Source organism: Leptopilina heterotoma, unplaced genomic scaffold (genome assembly GCF_015476425.1).
Source record: "Leptopilina heterotoma isolate Lh14 unplaced genomic scaffold, ASM1547642v1 Lhet_6, whole genome shotgun sequence".
Classification (NCBI taxonomy): domain Eukaryota; kingdom Metazoa; phylum Arthropoda; class Insecta; order Hymenoptera; family Figitidae; genus Leptopilina; species Leptopilina heterotoma.
This window is the reverse complement of record NW_025111137.1, coordinates 2,626,659-2,647,516: the sequence shown is the minus strand read 5'-3', so window position 1 is coordinate 2,647,516 and position 20,858 is coordinate 2,626,659. Positions and strand designations below refer to the sequence as shown.

The 20,858-nt window shown below is 23.2% G+C and overlaps 1 protein-coding gene across 2 annotated transcripts in view; it reads left to right on the top strand.

Moving 5' to 3' along the window:
• Positions 1–20,858, top strand: part of LOC122509109 (protein dopey-1 homolog) — a 62,573-nt gene that overhangs the window by 902 nt on the left and 40,813 nt on the right. For both annotated transcript variants that reach the window (XM_043622902.1, XM_043622901.1), the window contains exons 2-8: positions 2,905–3,182; positions 3,494–3,659; positions 5,920–6,109; positions 6,940–7,115; positions 9,224–9,487; positions 12,732–14,420; positions 18,995–20,213. In XM_043622902.1, coding sequence (XP_043478837.1) covers positions 2,905–3,182; positions 3,494–3,659; positions 5,920–6,109; positions 6,940–7,115; positions 9,224–9,487; positions 12,732–14,420; positions 18,995–20,213 — 3,982 coding nt within the window. The remainder of the gene's footprint in view (positions 1–2,904; positions 3,183–3,493; positions 3,660–5,919; positions 6,110–6,939; positions 7,116–9,223; positions 9,488–12,731; positions 14,421–18,994; positions 20,214–20,858) is intronic.

The window sequence follows — 20,858 nt, the reverse complement described above, 5'->3', positions numbered from 1 at the left end:
TGTCATATTTACTAATTATGTTTATTGCGTTGATATTAAATCTGTTATGAGTCTACTTGAAACAAGTGTAATACACAGACATCAATAATTATACTTCTAACAGAAGTGAACGTAGTCGTTTTAAAGTATACGTAATGAAATGAACTAAATTCCTAATAATAAATCAGTAAAAAAAGCCTTACAAAAGAAATCAGAAATTAAATACTTTTCTCTCTTTGCATACCTATAGTACATGTAGAATTTACTATAATACACAAAAAAACACATTTTTTTAATATGGAATTTGATAAATATACAGGATTGTCACAGGTCAGGGAATTTTATGAAAAGTACTGGAAAAAATTAAATTTTTAGAATTCATAAGAAAATTCTGAATTTTTGTGTCTTTTTTGTTTGACTCAAAACTATGAAATTATCACGAATTCTAATAAAAAAAACCTTCAATTTTTTCTATTTCTGACAATAATTTCATTTTAAATAACTTAATTCTTGAAGAACTATCATAAAATTAAAATTAATATATTAATTACTTAAATATGTATTTCAAAATTAATTGAAATTTTCAAAGAGTTACGTTTATACAATTTTCATAAATAGATGAACTTCAAATGGTTTTAAATTTGAAATTTTATAAAATTTCAAGTTTGAATGAATTTAATTAAAAATTTTAAAGAACTTAGATTTTAGAAAAATTTTAATAATTCAAATTCTTCTGAAATTAGTTAAATTTTTTAATGTATATTTAATTAACTATTAAAAATAATGGATTTATAGAAGAATCCCAGTTAAAAATACTTAAAAGAAATTGAATTTTGGAGATAAATTACAAATTATTGCAGAAATTTAATAATTTTCAAAAGTAACAAAATTCTTCGCAGAAATTCAATTATATTTCAAAAATTTTAAATATTCTTGTCAAAATTTTAATTATCTTTATAAATACTTAATAAAATTCTTTTCCGAAATTCAATTATTTTCAGAAAATTTTAATAAAATTCTTGGCAAAGTTTCAATTATTTTCAAAAAATTTCCTCAATTCAATGATTTTCAATAACTACTATTTTAATAAAATTTTCCTAAAGAATTCAATAATTTAAAAACTTTTGTAATAAAATACTAAGCAAACATTTATTTATTTGTATAAATTGTAAATATTACAGGAATTCAATTATTTATAAATCTTTTATACAATTATTCGCAATTCAAAAGATTTTAAATAATTGAAATTTTATAAAATTTAATTGAAAATAGTTAATTTTTTTCAAGTATTTTGTAAGAATTTTTGAAAATCAATTTTTGAAGAATTTTAATTGCAAATTTTGGAAATAATTGAGTTATCAAAAATTTTAATGAAAAATCTTTAAACGTAAATTTAAAAATGAAAATTATTAAATTATTCCTAATTTTTAATTTATTAATTATTAAATTTTTCTTTTAAGAAATTCAATTGTTTTCGAAAAATTACACTTAAATATTTTTAAAAACTACTTAATTCTTAAGAATTTTTTTATCATAATTTTTTAAGAATTAATTATCTTCGAATAAAGCAAATAAAAATGTATATTTTTGGGCTTATTAAAATTTCGGAGAAATCATGGTCATATTTACAATTCAAATTCTTCAAACATTTTATTATTTTTATTTTTTGAAAATATTATACCTGAATAAACTGAAGAAAAAAACATGACAGTTCAATTATTATAAAAAATTGAATTTTCGTATTAAAATAATTGAATTATCAAAAAACTTACGGAAAATTATTTAAAATAATTGATTTAGAAATAAAGTTTAGTTGAAAATTATAGAAAATAATTGAATTCGGGAATTGTTATAGTTGTAATTTTTAGAAATTATTAAATTTCATAAATTTTACTCATTTTCCATAAACTTTCATATTTTCCTGTAAAAAAAATTTGTCAGGGAAAATAATTTTTATGTCAGTAAATTGTCAGGAAAATGTCTGATAAACTGAAACTTGTGACCACCCTGATTGATTTAAAGAAGCATTTGAGTTAAACATTCTAGAAAATAATAATAATTATTATTATTCAAAATTTTGTCTGAGTCTCAGGGTAAAAGAAAATTAAATTTTTGTGGCTACCCTGATATATTATTTCACTGAAATATTTTATTTACAGAAAGTGAGTAATAGTATATAAAATGAAAGTAAACTACACAAAACAAATTATAAAATACATAATTGATAAGAAAAAATTATCTCTCGTGTTTAGATTATTTTTCGATAAAAATTAAAAAAAAACATGTATTGTACATTTTTCTACATTAATTGTGATTTAATAATTATTTTTTTGAAAAAAAAATTTATTTATTATTGTAATGTAAATTTTTCGTTTCTTTTGTTTTTTGAATATGAAGCACATGAAAATAACTGTACTTTTAATTAATAGTAGAGCAAGAAAAAAAGTGTGTTTAATAATTTTTACTTGCGCTCAGTGAAGCATTTATTGTCCAGTGTCATGAAAATATGTGACAATGAATAAATTGTTACGTAAATCATGCATACAGGATGCAAGTATTAGTCAAAGATTTTTTTCTCACATTTAGAATAAATTAAATTACATTTTTTAAATTTATTCCGTATATTTAAACAGTGTACGCAATAAAGAAAAATATAACTTTATTTTAAAGAATTTTTTTCCAACAAAATTTTCGAAAAAGAAAATTTATATTTATAAACGGTTAGATAAATTCAAACTCAACACTTTATTTATTTTTTATTTTTTTTAAGCACTTTTTATAATATTATCATGTTTTTTTTGTACTTTAATTCATATTCGACACTTTATTTTTGTTTTATTTATTTTGAAGCACTTTTTATGATATTGTACTTTTAATTTTCAATTAGTGTAATTAATTATTATTATTTATATATATTTTTTGCAGCTATGTATCGGCAGTGGACAAGGCATTGAAAAATTTCGAGTACACGAGCGAATGGGCAGATTTGATATCAGCCTTGGGAAAATTAAATAAAGTATTATTGAGTCATATGAAATTTCCCGTCATTCCAAGAAGAATAAAAATTTCGAAAAGATTAGCACAATGTATGCATCCCGCATTGCCTTCTGGAGTTCATCTCAAAGCATTGGATACCTACGATATTATTTTCAAATGCATGGGAACAAATAGACTCAGTCATGAGCTATTTATTTACAGTGCTGGTGAGTCTAAAAAAATTCCAGAGATCCCAATTTTTCACCCTTTTTGTTTTATATATTTATTAGACGATTTTTTTATTATTTATATTACAGTACATAATGAATTTCGCAAAAAAGGTTTTATTCATTAATATGATTTATTATTTCAAATATATTTAAATGAAAATAATTTTTTTAATTAACAGGAATTTTTTCATTACTCGGCGATGCGTATATAATGAATTAAATCGCAAAAAATGATTTATTTGTAAATATGATTTATTATTAGTTGTTGTATAATAATTAATTGAAAATAATTTTTTGTTTAATCGCAGGACTTTTTCCATTACTCGGCAATGCGGCTATGAATGTGAGACCTTCATTGTTAACCGTTTACGAAACTCATTTTGTGCCCCTCGGCGAAAGATTGAGACCAGGACTAAGTGGTTTTCTCAGTGGAGTTCTTCCTGGTTTGGAGGAAGGTTCCGATCATTTTGATAGGTAAAAAGAAAATACATAATTCCCAATAAATAAAACAGGGTGGATACCTGTCAGTAAAGTCAGTAAAGTCAGGGAAATGACAGGAAAAAAATCTTTGGTCAGGGAAATGAAGAAAATTGAGACTTCTTTCGACTTATTTTCAAAAATTGCGACTTTTTAGACTTTTTTTCAAATATTGCAACAAAATTTGTTTAAATAATTGAAATTTTTGCAAAAATTTAATTAAAAATAATTCATTTTTCTCAAGTGTTTTGTTACAATTTTTAAAAATCAACTTTTGAAGAATTTCAATTGCAAATTTTGAAAATAATTGAATTATCAAAAATTTTAATGAAAAATCTTCAAATAGAAAACTTAAAAATGAAAATTAATAAAAATTAGCTTCTAATTACATATTTCTGAATAATTCAAATACATACAAAAAATAATAACAATTTAAAATTATTTTTAACCTTTTGGAGAAAAAAACATATATTCAAAATTTTTAATTAAAATTCATCAAAAAATTAATTAGTTTTTTTAAATTATACAAAAATTATTTTAAGAAACTAAATTATTTAGATAATAATTGAATATTAAAAGCATTATAGCGTGAATTTTCAGAAATAATTGAATTTTAAAATGGTTTCAAATCTTTGAAAATTTTAATTTTTCAAAGTTTTAACTAACAATTCTGTAGAATTAATATCTTTGAAAAAGTTAAATTGAATTTTTTTGAAATTATTTAAAGGTTTTATTTTCTAATAAATATTTAATTAATTCTATTATAATATAAATATGAATGATTTTATCACTCGAATAATAATCGAAATTTCGTAAAATTGAATTGTAAACAAATGGATTTGAAAATTCTCTAAGAACTTTTACAAAAATTATTAAAAATAATTGACAGGGTGGCCACATGTCAGTAAAGTCAATAAAGTCAGGGAAATGTCAGTAAAACAAAATTTTCGTCAGTGAAGTCAGGGAAATGTCAGGAAAACTAATTTTTTGTCAGGGAAATTTAGAAAATTGAGATTTTTTTCGACTTATTTTCAAAGATTGCAATTTTTCGACTTTTCTTCCAAAATATTGCAAGAAAATATCATATTTTTTACTATTAAATGTAATTCATTTAGATTTTTAAAGTTCAAATACATACAAAAAAATAATAACATTTCTGAATTATTTTTAACATTTTGGAGAAAAAAAAACATATTTAAAAAATTTCATTAAAATTCATCAAAAAATTAACTAGTCTTTCTAAATAATACAAAAACTCTTTTAAAATGTATTCAATATTGTTTTCGAAAAATCACATTAAAATATTTTTAAAAACTACTTACTTAATTCTTAGAATTTTTTTATCATCATTTTTTAAGATTTAATTATCTTCGAATAAAGCAAATAAAAATGTACTTTTTTGGACTTATTAAAATTTCGGAGAAATCATATTCATATTTACAATTAAAATTTTTCAAAAATTTGATTATTTTTAGTTTTTGAAAATATTATACCTTAAATAAACTGAAGAAAAAAACATTGACAGTTCAATTATTATAAAAAATTGAGTTTTTGTATTTAAATAATTGAATTCTAGAAGAACTTTCGGGAAATTATTTTAAATAATTGATTTAAAGATGAAGTTTAGTTCACTATTTAGTTGAAAATTATAGAAAATAATTGAATTCAGGAAAGGTTATAGTTGTAATTTTTAGAAATTATTAAATTTCATAAATTTTACTCATTGTCCGTAAACTTTCAAATTTTGCTGTAAAAAGAATTTTGCCAGGGAAGATAATTTTAATGTCAGTAAATTGTCAGGGAAATTGATAAATTGAAAATTGTGACCACCTTGATAAAGATCAAAATTGAAGTAAATATAAAATTGAAAATATATTCCGAAAATAATTGCGAGAAATAAAAAAATTTGCTATTAACAATTTCAAACGTGTTGGAATATTTTTAATAAATTCATAGAAAAAAATATTCAATAAAGAATAGAAAATAGAAAGGGAAATAGTTATAATACTAAAATAGTTGAATTAGTTAAAATACTTAAATAATTAGTCAAAATACTAAAATTATTGTTTAAAATACTGATTTGGTTAAAATACTAAAATGAACCAGTTAAAATACTAGAATGGTTGAAATACTTCATTAAAATATAAAAATAGGTAAAATTCTGAAATAGTTAAGATATTAAAGAAAAAAAAGTAACATTTAAGAAACTTGAAGACAAAAAGAGTTTTAATTTGTTTTTTCTTTTTTCACTATCCAGGACTAATTCTCTATTAGAAAAAGTGTGTGACGGAGTTGGCGCCGAACATTTTTACGCATGTTTATGGGATTGTTTAGCGTCAAATTCGGGAATTCGTTTACCCGCTATTTTATTCGTATTATCACACTTCAATAAAAAACTGCCAATGGAAGAACAACTTTATATTATGGGAACAAAAGTCGACATAATGGTATGATGAAGAAATTTCTTACATATACACATAATCATAAAAAAAAGGTTTCGAAAAAATATTCATTGTCTTATGTATTTGTCTTTACTTTTTTCTTTATCAATTACTTCAAGTCTCTCTGTTATCTTTCTTTGACTGTCAAGTTCCCGAGCTTATCTACTACAAGTTAGCATTCATATATATATATATATATATATATATATATATACAGTCTCTAGTCTTCTTGATATATATATATATATATATATTTAATCATTGAAAGTCAATAAACCTGATAAATTGACTCACTTTCTTCATATTTTTTTTTCAAATCCATATAATAAATTTTTACAATTTCATTATTTCTTTTATACTTCAAAATATTTTTCTAATGAATTCACTTTTTAGAAATTTTATTACACTTTTAGCTGATAAATAAAAGTGTAATAATTCATAATGATGTTACAAGAATGAATAATTAATATTCAATTTTTTATTTTATTATTATTGTTCTTCTTTATTTGTTTCTTGACAATCGGCGAATTTACAGAAAATGAAAATAATCTTTCTATATTTTATTTATAATTTTTTTTTAAATTTTAATGTTTACTGTATTTACTTTTTTTTACTGTATTAACAGAAAATTATTATTATGTAATTAAAATTTTAACGTGTTTCGGAATTGATTTATTGACATTTTTCCAGTAAATTTTAGAAAGAAATTTAATTACTCTCTTTATTATTTTCTTATTAAAAAAATTGAAATAAAAATACTTGAAATTTTCCTTTACGATTTTGGAGGATTATGGAATTTATCATATTAAAAAATGATTAATTTTTTTTCTCTCAAGATTACAGCTATTTGTGCGGGAGTGCAAGACAGTTCTGTTTTGGTCCAGAGAAGCGCTTTAGATTTATTACTAGTCGGATTTCCTGTTCACAATAGTCAACTATGTCGGGATGATATGGTTTCATTGTTAACATCAGCATTAGTCACAATTTTGCGAAGAGACATGAGTTTAAATAGGTAAACAATTCTTTTGCTTAAAAAAGAATTCTAATTTCTATTAATGAACAAATTTCATTTTCATAAATATTTTCTCATTCATTTTGTTTTTCAATTTTTATATTTTATTTATTGTACCAGCAAATAATACGCGCAGAAAAGTGCATAATAACATTTATTATTATCATGCAAATTACAGTATTTTTTATTTTTAAATATCAATTTCCATTTTTAAATAATTTCAGATTCAAAATTAAAACAAAATACACTTATTTGCTAATTAATTATTATTGTTTATTATTTTCAAAAATTGGAATGATAATTCATTAACTTATTTAAGATACAATTTTAATAAAATAACAAAAAAAAATTTTTTTTTTTTGAATTTTGATAAAATTTTTCGCTGGAATTCAATTATTTTTTGAAATTTTAATTAAATTCTTCACAGAAATCCTTCAAAACTATATTTAATTATTTAAAAAAATTTTAATAAAATTCTTCTCAAGAATTCAATTATTTTTATAAATAATAAAATTCTTCGCAGAAATTAAAATTATTTTTAATAGGTAGGGTAACTGTACCAATTGTCGAGGGTTTTAGGCAACATGTGACTTTGACATTTTTTTTCTCGGAAGTAAATGCACTTTAAAATTTGATTTTTGTATATTTGGACGAAGGATCTAATAATGTTTAATATTCATATTTATTTTTTTAATATAAACTAAATTGTTAAGCAAAAAATATATTTAAAAGTCAATCGAGCAAAAGCACCATTTGTCGATGGTCTTGTGCTAATTTCTCGAGGGTCTGTTCCAATTGTCGAGGGTATGACATTTTTAAACATATAACCCAATATAACCTAACAATTAACCTGTACAGATATTAGAAAATCGAGTAGATATTTATTTTTTCGATAAAAATATTATAGAACATTACCAGAAAACAAATATATTTATTTAGCTATAATTGAATAATTTATAATATCGATATAAAACATTTTTATAGTAGATGATACAGGACAGAAAATTATTTAACTGTTTTTTAAACTTTTATAAATATAAGTTAATTAAATTTAATCAATTTTGTTAATCAGACATTAATTGAAAAAATAAATTAATTTAAGTCACATTAAATTTGTAAACGAATAAAATAAACTTTTATTACCTACGAACTGTAAATATAATGGTTAATTATAATTAAACTATAGTACAAAATTTTTTAGTTTTAAATAATGCATTTTTTTATTAATTTTTTTTCGGTCTTCCTCGTTTTTTTGTTGATTATTTTCTGTTGGTTGTAAATTTTTGGAGCATTTTTTTTCTTTTTCTCTGTACCTATAAATGTTTGGCATTTATGTTTGACGTTTAGTAAATAAACACTTAACCATCGATAAATTGTGCATCAGCGAAAAAAGTGACTACACCAATTTTCGAGTCATTACCTCGAAAAATGGAACTGTCAAAAAAAAAGGAACCAAATACCGATGATTTGCTTTTAAAAAATATTAAATATTTTTTTTAACAAAAAAACATGCATACAAAATTAATTTAGTTCGTGTACAAAATTATAATAATAATTTTGTACACAAAAAGTCATTATAAATACGTTTAATTTGCATTTCTAAAAATCTGTTTTAATCAACCTGAAGTATTAAGAAAATGGAGATTCGTGTAAATTTCACAGCAGTGAATTATAATATTAATTAAATAATTATTTTAGTAGAATCGCTACGAAATTTGTATATATAAATATACAGTTGAAAATACAAAGATTATTTAGAAATTTTTTTTGTTCTTAAATATTATATATTATACTATTTATCTAAAAAAGAAAATTATTATCCTCGACAATTGGAGCACCCTCGGCAATTGGTGCAGTTACCCTATAACTTTTATAAAATTTGTCGAAAGAATTCAATTGTTTTTAAAAACTTCTGAAACATTGTTCTATCTATTTAATTTTCTTTTATTTGATTTTTTACTTGCTTATTAATTTTTGACTGATTTAAAAAATTTTATTAACTATTTTTTTCTTACCGAATTTTTACTATTTACTTTAAAAATTTATTACTTTCTATTCTTAAGCTTTTGAATTTGTTGATTTTTTACAAAAACTTTTTTTTCCAACAGACGGTTGTTCGCATGGCTTTTGGGAAGTGAAGTGAACACATCGATACTTAAGAAAAAAGCCGATCCCATTGCCACTGAAACTTCGGCAGCTTACTTCGAATTATATTCAAAAGGAATGCTAATCGATGCTATAAAATCGATGCTAAAGACAATATGCGAGGAAACGCCGCAGGAGTTGAAACCATATAGAATTCTCATTTCATTATTGGACAAAGCAGACATTGGTCCTGTTATTCTTGATGACATTCTCTACGAAATTTTTAGGTGAGAATCTAAATTTAAAATACCAAAAATTGTAAAATAATGAATTTAAATTTAAAAATATTTTAAAGTCAGGGTTGTCACGCAACCTGGAAAACCTGGAAATGTCAGGGAATTTTATAAACCTTGAAAAAACTTGGAAAAGTCAGGGAATTTTGATCGGAATCCTGGAAAATTATTGTTTTCTAAAGTTCTTGTGCTTATTCTTGAAATCTAGTTTTTCTTAAATTTTTCAAAATTAATTCAATTTTAAAAGAGTTGCGCTTACAATATTTTCATAAATAGATAAACTTCAAAAGGTTTTAATTTGCAATTTTGTAAAATTTCTATTTTGAATGAATTAATTAAATAAGAAAAATTTCACAGGAATTCTATTAATTACAAATTCTTTATAAATCTCTTCGCAATAATTCAATTATTTTCATAAATAATCCAATTATTTTCATAAATAATCCAATTTTTTAAAGAGATTCAATTATTTTCATAAATAATAAAACTCATTGCAGAATTTCAATTATTTTTAATTAAATTTTAATTAAATTTCTCAAAAAATTTAATTATTCTTAAAAATTTTATTAAAATTTATCAAAGGAATTCAATTATTTTAAAAAGCCTTTCTATAATTTATTTATTAGAATTCAAGTATTATTGTCAATACATTTTTAATTAAATTTCTTGAAAGAATTAAATTATTTTCAAAAATTTTAATGAAATTCTTTTTAACAATTCAATTTTTCTTCAAAATAATTTTAATAAAATTCTACGTAGAAATTTCATTAATTTTATCAATTTATCAAAATTCAATTATTTTCAATACCTACTATTTCAATGAAATTTCATAAAAAAATTGAATTATTTAAAAAGAAATATTAAAATTTGTCTCAATAAGAATTCAATTATTTTCAAAAGTAATAAAATTCTTCACAAAGATTCAATTATGGTCAAAAGAAAAAAAATTCTCTTTAAAATTCCAATTATCTTTGTAAAAAATAAAATTTTTCTCCAAAATTCAATTATTTTCAAAAATTTTAATAGAATCCTTGGCCAAATTTAAATTATTTTCAAAAACTTTTCTCAATTCAATGATATTCAATATTTACTATTTTAATAATATTTTCCAAAAGAATGCAGTTATTTCGAAAAAATTTTAATAAAATTTAACGCAAACATTTCATTATTTTCATAAATAATAAAAATTTCACAGGAAATCAATTATTTATAAATTTCTTCTCAATAATTCAATTATTTTCATAAATAATCAAATGTTTACAGAAATTCAATTATTTTCGTAAGTACTATAATTCTTCTTAGAAATTCAACTATTTTGACAAATAATAAATAAACTCATGTAAGAACTTCAATAATTTTTAATACAATATTTCAATCGAATTCCTCGAAAAATGTAGTTATTCTTAAAAATTTTATTAAAATTCGTCAAAAGAATTCAATCATTTAAAAATTTATTGATAAAATTCTTTATGAGAATTTAGTTTTAAGAAGCATTCAAAATTTCAATAAATTATTTATTTTTGTATTTAAATAATTGAATTCTAGTAACATTTTCTAAAAAAAATTGATTTAAAAAAGAATTTCAGTTAAAATTTTTGATTATAATTGAATATTAAAAGCATTAGAGCGTGAATTTTTAAAAATAATTGAATTTTAAAAATGTTTTAAATTAAAAGATTTGAAAATCAGAATTTTTTACATTTTTAACTAACAATTCTGTTTAAAAAAATATTAAAATTCGTCTTAATAAGAATTCAATTATTTTCAAAAGTAATGAAATCCTTCGCAGAAATTATGGTCAAAGGATAAAAAAAATTCTCTTCAAAATTTCAATTATCTTTATGAATAATAAAATTTTTCTCCAAAATTTAATAATTTTCAAAAATTTTAATAAAATTCTTGGCAAAATTTCAATTATTTTCAAAAACTTTTCTCAATTTAATCAAATTTTTTACAGATATTTAATTATTTTAAATACAATTTTAATCTAATTTGTCGAAAAATAAAATTATTCTTAAAAATCTTATTGAAATTTGTCAAAAGAATTTTAATTATCTATTTAAAAATTTGTTAATGAAATTCTTTATGAGAGTTCAATTTTAAAAAACATTAAATTTTTTAATAAATTATTTATTTTTGTATTTAGATAATTGAATTCTCGTAGAATTTTCTAATAAAAATTTATTTAAATATGAATTTCAGTTAAAATTTTAGATAATAATTGAATATTATACTCTTTACATTTGAATTAGTAAAAATGTTTTCTAATTTGAATTGGTGACTGATTTTTTGCTTTTGAATTAGCAGATTTTACTAATAAATAGTCATTTCTACTAATTTAATAGTAAAATTTACTAATTCAAAAGCATAAAGTCAGTCACTAATTCCAATTAGTAAAAATTTTTACTAATTCAAATTTAGGGAAAGTATATAGCGTGAATTTTTGAAAATAATTGAATTTTGAAAAGGTTTCAAATTATAATCTTTGAATGTTTGAGTTTTTCATAATTTTGACTAAAAATTGTGTAGATTTAATTTTTTTGAAAAAGTTTAATTGAATTTTTTTTAATTATTTCAAGATTTATTTTCTTATATATATTTGATTGAAGAATTTTCGAATAATCGATAAAATTTCGTAAAATTGAATTGTAAACAAAAGGATTTTAAAATTTTCAAAGAAATTTTTTAAAAATGATTAAAAATAATTAATTTAAAGAAGAATTTTAGTTAAAAATTCTGAAAAACAATAATTGAATTGAAGTGATGAAAGTAATTTTGAATAAGTTACAGTAATAATATTCTTATAATTATAAAATAATGATTTTATCAGTCGGTCATTTTTAATTATTATAAAACATGAAGACATAGATTGTTCTGAGTCGAAGACTCGGAGTGATCGATTTCTGCATGTTTTATAACAATTTTTTATAAGTTGTTTAATTTCAAAAAGGTTTAAATTTGAAAATTTTAAAAATCTTAATTCTTATCGAGAAATTATAATGACTAATTATTTAATTTAGTAAAATATAAATATGTAATTCCGTTTTTTAACCTGGATAACCTGTAAAAGTCAGAGAATTTGAAATGAGCAAAAGCGTGGCAACCCTGAAAGTACTTAATTTAAATTAAAAAAAATTTTAAAGAACTGAATTTAAATAGAAAAAATTGAAATTTGAACTAAATTTAAAATAAAAATTTTGTGAATATTTTACTTATTAAAGTTTTTTTTCTGTTAAAGGACATTTTACAATGCCTGCGATCAGGGCGACAAAATTCAGAAATCCAACGAAGTAGTGAAATCAGCGAATCTTTTATTTTCAACACTCGAACCATCGTACGTTTGGACGCATTGCGGTGTACTTTATGAAAAATCGTGTAAATTACGAATAAACAATCGTGAATTTGACGATTTAAGTGTAAAATCCGTTGGCAGTGGAATACCCGGTTTAATGGAAATATGTACTCTTATGGAATTTCTCCTCGACACCGTTTCCCTCGACACATTCATCGATGCGCCATCTGAACATTTACCAAAATTATTTCACGACATTATCATTAATCTCATTCGTCACGTTGACATTCTATCACCAACTGAAATTGAAAAAAGTCTCAGTCTTTGTGCAAAAATTCTCTCAAAAGTTCAACTCACCGAAACTGGTTCATCATCATCATCACAACATTTAGAGAAGCGCGACACAGAAACAAAATCCGAATCAATTAATATTTCCGTCTCAGTGTCAAATGACAATACCCTGACAGCAATTCCCCTCGAGAAAAGTCAATCGGACAGTAAATTAAATAAAGCCGAAACAAATGGTAATCTTGATCGTAGTCCAAGTCCAAGACGAAGGGCAAATTCAAGTGGAGCGACTAAGAAGCAGGAGAAGAAATCGAAGAAAAAGGGAAGCAAGAGTTCATCAAAACTTGATGATAATATTTCCGTTATTGTTTCCGACGATGATAAAGCATTGCCACGTAATAAGAGTATGGAAAATTTAAAAACTGAATTTATCGAAATTGAAAATCAAAATTTATCAAAAAATAATTCAATGGGTTCGAATGGTTCAATAAATAGGGGACCATCGCCGGGACTCAGGGCTCAACATTCAATGTTGGAAAAATGTCTCCGTCAGTATGAGCAATTTTACGTTAAACTAATCGTGACGAGAATTATTAATCGTGAACGTTCAGTATTTGAAATGTTCGACGATTTAAAAGTTGTCTGCTTCAAGGACAATTTTCAGGAGAAAACAAGATTACTTGAGTCGCTACTAAATTCGAAAATTAGCCATCAAGATTCGGGTTACTTCAGTCATGATCAAAATACCCTGGAGGATGATGTGAAGAGATCGGATATTCTCTCACTTAACTTAGAATCGATTGCGTCGATAACGTGGGAGGAAGTTTTGAAAATTGGTTGCAGTCTTTTCGTTGAGTTGTCAACGTTTCCTACTTATTATTTAACTGGCGATGGATTACTCACGGAGGACGAGCCACAGGGTAAAAATCATTTGCCCGATTGGCTGAAGGTTCTCGTTGTTTGCTCATGTTGGCTGAGTAAGCAACCTGCATTGCAAATGACGAGTATTGCAACTCTTTTGGATCTGATCGCTTTGTCGAAGGCGCACGGGGAATTCAATCCAAATCAACATTCTGGCGAGGGTGTCACTTCGGTTGTGATGTTGCCGTTATTGAAGAAATGGCACATTTCCTATCTCGAGCAGTATACGAATGTTTTTCAAGTACTCGCACATTCGCTCTGGCATCATTTGGGCGAATTGCCGGCGCATAAATATCGAATTCGATGCGTTGAATTGATGCATGAATTGCATCATACTTTGGAGAAATCGTGCGATGCTGTGGAGGATGTAATTGGATCGGCGCTAATGAACGATAATGTTGAGAAGAGAATTGAAGCCTTCGATAGGTGAGAATTTGTTTCTTTTTTACGATTTTTATCCTTTAACGAAAAATCCGACAAACAATCGGAAAAAAAGTTAGTTCAATGTCATAATTTCGTATTTTAAAAGAAAAGTTCACATTAAATTTTAAATTCCTTTCGGTAGAAGCGTAAGGAATTTAATTTTCTACATTTTGAATAATTTAAAGTTATATTTGAATACAAATTATACTTTTTTGTCAATAATAAATTATTTAAGTATCATAACCTAAAATTTAATAAATGTTTCTTATTGACAGAAAATTGTAATTTTTATTCAAATGCAACTTTCAATCGATTTAAAAGTTCAAAATTAAATTCTTCGCCTTTTCACCAAAACGAATTTAAAATTTAATTTGTCTTTTTCTTTTAAATTACGAAATTATGACATTGGACTAACTTTTGTTTTGACTGTACATCAGATTCTTCCTTAAAATCAAGAATTATAATATATAAAAAAATTATTACTTATAGGTATAATTAAATATTAAAAGCATTATAATTTGGATGTTTAGAAATAATTTATTTTTTAAAAGTTTTCAAATTAAAATCATTGAAATTCTTAATTTTTAATATTTTTAACAAGCAATTCTATAGATAGAATTAATTCTTTTGAAAAAGTTTAGTTGAATTTGTTTTTGAAATTATTTCAAGTTTTTATTTTCTAATATATATTGAATTGAAGAATTTCCGAATAATTGAAATTTTATAAAATTGAATTGTAAACAAATTAATTTGAAAATTCTCAAAGGACTTTTTCAAAAATTGTTTAAAATAATGAATTTATAGAAGAATTTTAGTTAAAAACATTACAAAACTTATCGCAGAATTTCAATTATTTTTCATAGAATTTTAATTGAATTCCTTGAAAAAAGTAATTCAATTATTTAAAAATTTGTTGATAAAATTCTTTATGAGAATTCAATTTTAAGAAACATTCAATTATTCAATAAATTATTTACTTTTGTATTGAAATAATTGAATTCTCGTTGAGTTTTCTAATAAAAATTGATTTAAAAATGAATTTTCTAAGGGGTCGTCCATATACCACGTGGACACTTTTTAGACACTTTTTGACCCCCCCCTCCCCCCCTCGTGGACAATCGTGGATTTTTGACAAACCCCTCCCTCCCCCCCTGATTGTCCACGTGGACAATCGGGTTTTTTATTTTAAAATAGTGAATAATAAAAAGATATTTAATAAGAAATACAATTAAAAAATTCTTTAAATTTTTTTATAACAAGCTTCTTTAAAATTCAATAAAGATTAAATTATCTTAAAATATTATTAAATAGGTAAATACCATTTTTAGTATTATAGAGAGGACTTTGGCAGCAATATATCTTCAATTATTATATTAGTAGAAATACTTAATCTCTTCTGTAACAAATCTAAAAATTTTCTAAAATCCATAGCTTTGAGCCTTCACATAAACAATAATAGAAATTATTTTTTTTAGAATTTGTAAGAGTTTGTAGAGGTTGCTTTGTATTCTTAATTGTCAAATTTGCATATATTCATATTTGTGCATTTACGATAATGATTTTGTAATATAAATTAAAAAAGAATTTGGCGTTTTTTTGACAGTTAAATAAATTTCGGATTACAAATATTGTCTGATCACAATCTAATAATAATCTAATAATAAAGTTGAATATAAAGAAAAAAAAGATATAAAATTAAACTTTTGTGTCCACGTGGACATTTGTATTGACCCCCCCCTCCCCCCTCGTGGAAAATCGTGGATTTTTGGCGAACCCCCCCTCCCCCCTAAACTGTCCACGTGGTATATGGACGACCCCTAATTATACATTTAATTGAAGAATTTAGGAATAATTAAAATTTCGTGAAATTGAATATTGTAAACTAATGGATTTGAAAATTGTCAAAGAACTTTTTGGAAAATTACTAAAAACTAGCAAATGTTACGCGCGCTAGCGCGCCGAACGTGATGTTCAATTTATTATTATGCAAATTACAAAATTTTTTATTTTCAAATATGAATTTTTGAATAATTTCAGATTCAAACTTAAAAAAAATTAAATTATTTAACTAATAAATCCTTCTAAACAATTCAATTTTATTTATAAATAGTAAAATTCTTTTCAAAAATTCAATTAATGTTTTCAAAAAAAATTTCACGAAAGAATTCAATTTTTTTTATTCGTTATAAGATTGTTCAAAAGAATTAGATTATTTTTTAAAATTTTAATAAAATTTAATAATTAAATGTTTGATTGAAATTATTAATAAACACGATTATTTTAAAAACTTAAAAGAAATTGTTCATAAAATTCAATTACTTGATCGAAATTTTCAATTAAAATTATTAAAGAAACCATTATTTTAAAAAAATTTGAAAAAATTCTTCAAAAGAATTTAGGTAATTACAGGGTTGCCACAGGTCACGGAAATCAGGGAAAAGTCGGGGATTTTTATTAAAGTAACTGGATAAAATTGAATTTTGGAGAAGTTACAAATGATTGCAGAAATTCAATTATTTTCAAAAGTAATAAAATTCTTCGCAAAAATTTAATTATGTTCAAAAATTAAAAAAAATTCTCGTCAAAATTCAATTATCTTTAAAAATAATTAAATTCTTCTCAAAATTTCAATTATTTTCAAAAATTTTAATAAAATTCTTTGCAAAATTTCAATTATTTTCAAAAAATTGTTCTCAATTCAATGATATCTACAGCTTTAATAAAATTTTTCAAACGAATTCAATTATTTAAAAAAAAAATTTTTGCTAAAATTCTAAGCAAACTTTGCAATAATTCAATTATTTTCATAAATAATAAAATTTTTTACAAAAATCCAATTATTTTCATGAATAATAAAATTTATCATACAATTTCAATTATTTTTAATACAATTTTTATTGAATTCTTCGAAAAATTTAATTATTCTTGAAAATTTTATTAAAATTTCTCGGAAAAATTCAAATTTGTTGATAAAATTCTTTATGATAATTTAGTTTCAAAAACATTCATTTATTCAATAAATTATTTATTTTTGTATTTAAATAATTGAATTCTTGTAGAATTTTCCAATAAAAATTAATTTAAAAATGAATATTAGTTAAAATTTTAGATAATAATTGAATATTAAAAGCATTATAGCATGAATTTTTAAAAATACATAATTGAATTCTTTCGAAGAATTTTAACAAAATTTTTGAAAATAGTTACATTTTTCGAAGAATTTACTTAAAATTGTATTAAAAATAATTAAAATCCTGTGAAAAATTTTATTAATTTATGAAAGTAATTTAATTCTTGCAATGAATTTTTTCCAATTTTTTAAAAAATAATTGAAATAATGTAAAGAATCTTATTATTTATGAAAATAATTGAATTCCTGCATCGCATTTTATTACATTTTTTTAAATAATTGAATTCTTTTGAGAACTTTTATTAAAAAAGTAGATTGTGAAAATATTTGAATTTCAACGAAGAATTTCATTATATTCGTGAAATGTAATTAAATTCTTACAAAAAATTTAAGAAAATAATTTCATTTTTTTAGAAATTTACTTTAAATTGTATTAATAAATAATTAAAATCCTCAGAAAAATTTTTATAATTTATGAAAATAATGGAATTCTTGCTTAGAATTTTATTATAATTTTTGTAAATAATTTAATTTTTTTTTTTTGAAAAATTTTATGGAAATTAAAATTTTTGTATTATAATTTTTGTAAATAATTTAATTTTTTTTTTTGAAAAATTTTATGGAAATTAAAATTTTTATAAAACATGAAGATATCAATCACTCCGAGTCGAAGACTCGGAGTAATTAATATCTTCATGTTTTATAATAATATTCTTTTAAGTTGTTTAATTTTAAAGGTTTTTGAATTTGAATGTTTTGAAGAATTTTAATTCCTATGGAAAAATAATAATTAAATACTTATTTAAAAATTTAGTTATTGATGTTTGCGAATAATTTTACAACTTAAGAAATTCGTAAGCAAATGTAATAGAATGTTTTTTTGAGTATCTAATAATTTTTAGAGTGAATCAGAATATTCTTTATGGTCAGGGAAAAAGTGAAAATTTTGTCTGAAATCAGGGAAAATTCAGGGAAAAATAAAATTAAATATTTGTGGCAACCCTGAATCGGAACAAAAGTTAGTTTAATCTTTAATGTCATAATTTCGTATTTTAAAAGAAAAGGTCAAATTCTGGAAAACAATAATTGAATTGAAGTGATGAAAGTAATTTTTAAGAAATTAGAGTAACAATATTCCTATAATATAACATAATGATTTTATCAGTTCTTCATTTTTATCTACTATAAAACATCTTTATGTTTTATAGTTTTGAAAAATTTAATTTATAGTTTTAAGTAAAATGTTCTCTTATTTGACTTGGAATGGTTATATTTTTGTAAGTAATTGGTATGTAATTTTTCATTTTTAGTCCGTAAAGTCCGTATTTTTAAATACTTTCACTGGTTCGAGCCCTGTTTCCATCAGATTAATGTTAGATTCTAAAAATTAATTCTAAGTGAAAAAATGTATCTGCAAGTATAATGAAAAATTTGATTTATGCAACAGATTCTCAATGCTGTGGCATCTTGGACGTGAAATCGAGACGAATCCCCGTCTCCGTGGTTGCCTACGAACATTCGACAAGTCTCTCCTGAAAATGCTGGACAATTTACAATTGGCCGATAATTCGCCTCTAAAACTTCAATCGCAATCGTGGCTTCTTCACAGTTTAGTGAGAGGCGACATATCACGTGTTGTGACGCCAGTTCTCATGATGCTTCTCGACCCCCTAACGTGTCGAATGAGCGTTCTTCATGTCAGCATTCAGCACAGCAATATTGTCCTAACGAAAAGCGATCCAATTGAGGAAAAATCCGAATTACACGACGACACCGAGGCAGCGACGAATATTTACGCAATCAGCTCAGTTGATGGAAATGTCATTTATCACGTGAGCAATAATTCCGAAGAGGACAAAAAATCCCGCAAGGGAAAGAAGAAAAAAAAGAGCATTAATCCAGTGAAAGTGAAGAGAATTTTCGCCGTTACAACATTAACATCAGGCGAAAATGGACATCGTTACATAACCGAGCGTAATGAAACAATGAAGGAACTCGAAGTTCCCTCCAGTATTGCCGGTAATCGACGTATCTCAGTTTTTGTCAATCCATTATCATTGAATGGAACTGAAAATTCCAATGAGTCATTAGAAGAAGACGATTCAATTGTTGCCGCGAAAAAAATAAATGCCCCAACTTCTGATTTATTGAAGCACGCGAAACGCTTTAGAAAACCAAAATTCAATAAAGGCTCAACTGGAAGTTTAGATGAGAGTCTATTTGATACGGCAAATTCAAATTCAAAAATGAGGGGAAAAAGTGAATTAAAAAAATGTAATGGCGATATTGGTTCGTCATTGGATTCGTTGGCAAATAGTTTTGAATCGAGTAGTCCAGAAGTTGTGGCGAAGCAGACGAAAAACAATAATAAAATGATGATTATTCCCGGTAGTGATAAAGAAATCGCTGGTACGATTTTAAAGGGAAAATATCAAAATACATCGAGTGAATTTAGTGGCTACGATATGAATGATGTTGGGAGTTTTGAAGCAACAAGTGAAATTCCAAGTTGGACAATGGGTGACGATGAGGGTGAATTGGAGGCGAGCACAACGGCCGAAGATTACTTCAGTAATTGGAGTGCAGTCAGTGTTGTTGAAGATGTTCTAAATGAAGTCATGGATCGAGTTATGATGATTTGCGACGATTCCGAACCTGCTAAAATTGTGAGTTTTTAATTTGAAAAGAATAGAAAAATTTATTTTATTATTCTTATAACAACAACAGGGTTGCGACGCAACCTGGAAAACCTGGAAAAGTCAGAAAATTTTGATCAGAATCCTGAAAAATTATTGTTTTCTAAAGTTATTGTGCTTATCCTTGAAATCTAATTTTTCTTAAATATTTAAAAAGTAATTCAATTTTAAAAGAGTTGCGTTTACAATTTTCATAAATAGATAAACTTCAAAAGGTTTTAATTTGAAATTCTGTAAAATTTCAATTTTGAATGAATGAATTAAATAATAAATAATAATAAATAACTCATCGCAGAATTTCAATTATTTTAAATACAATTTTAATGAAATTTCTCGAAAAATGGAATTATTCTTAAAAACTTTATTAAAATTCATCATATCTAAGAAATTTAATTATTTTAAAAAGCCTTCCAATAATTTATTTATTAGAATTTAAGTATTATTGTGAATACATTTTTAATTAAATTTCATAAAATAATTAAAATATTTTCAAAACTTTTAATGAAATTCTTTTTAACAATTCAATTTTTTTTTCAAAATAATTTTAATAAAATTCTTTGTAGTAATTTAATTAATTTCAATAATTTATCAAAACTCAATTATTTTCAATATCTA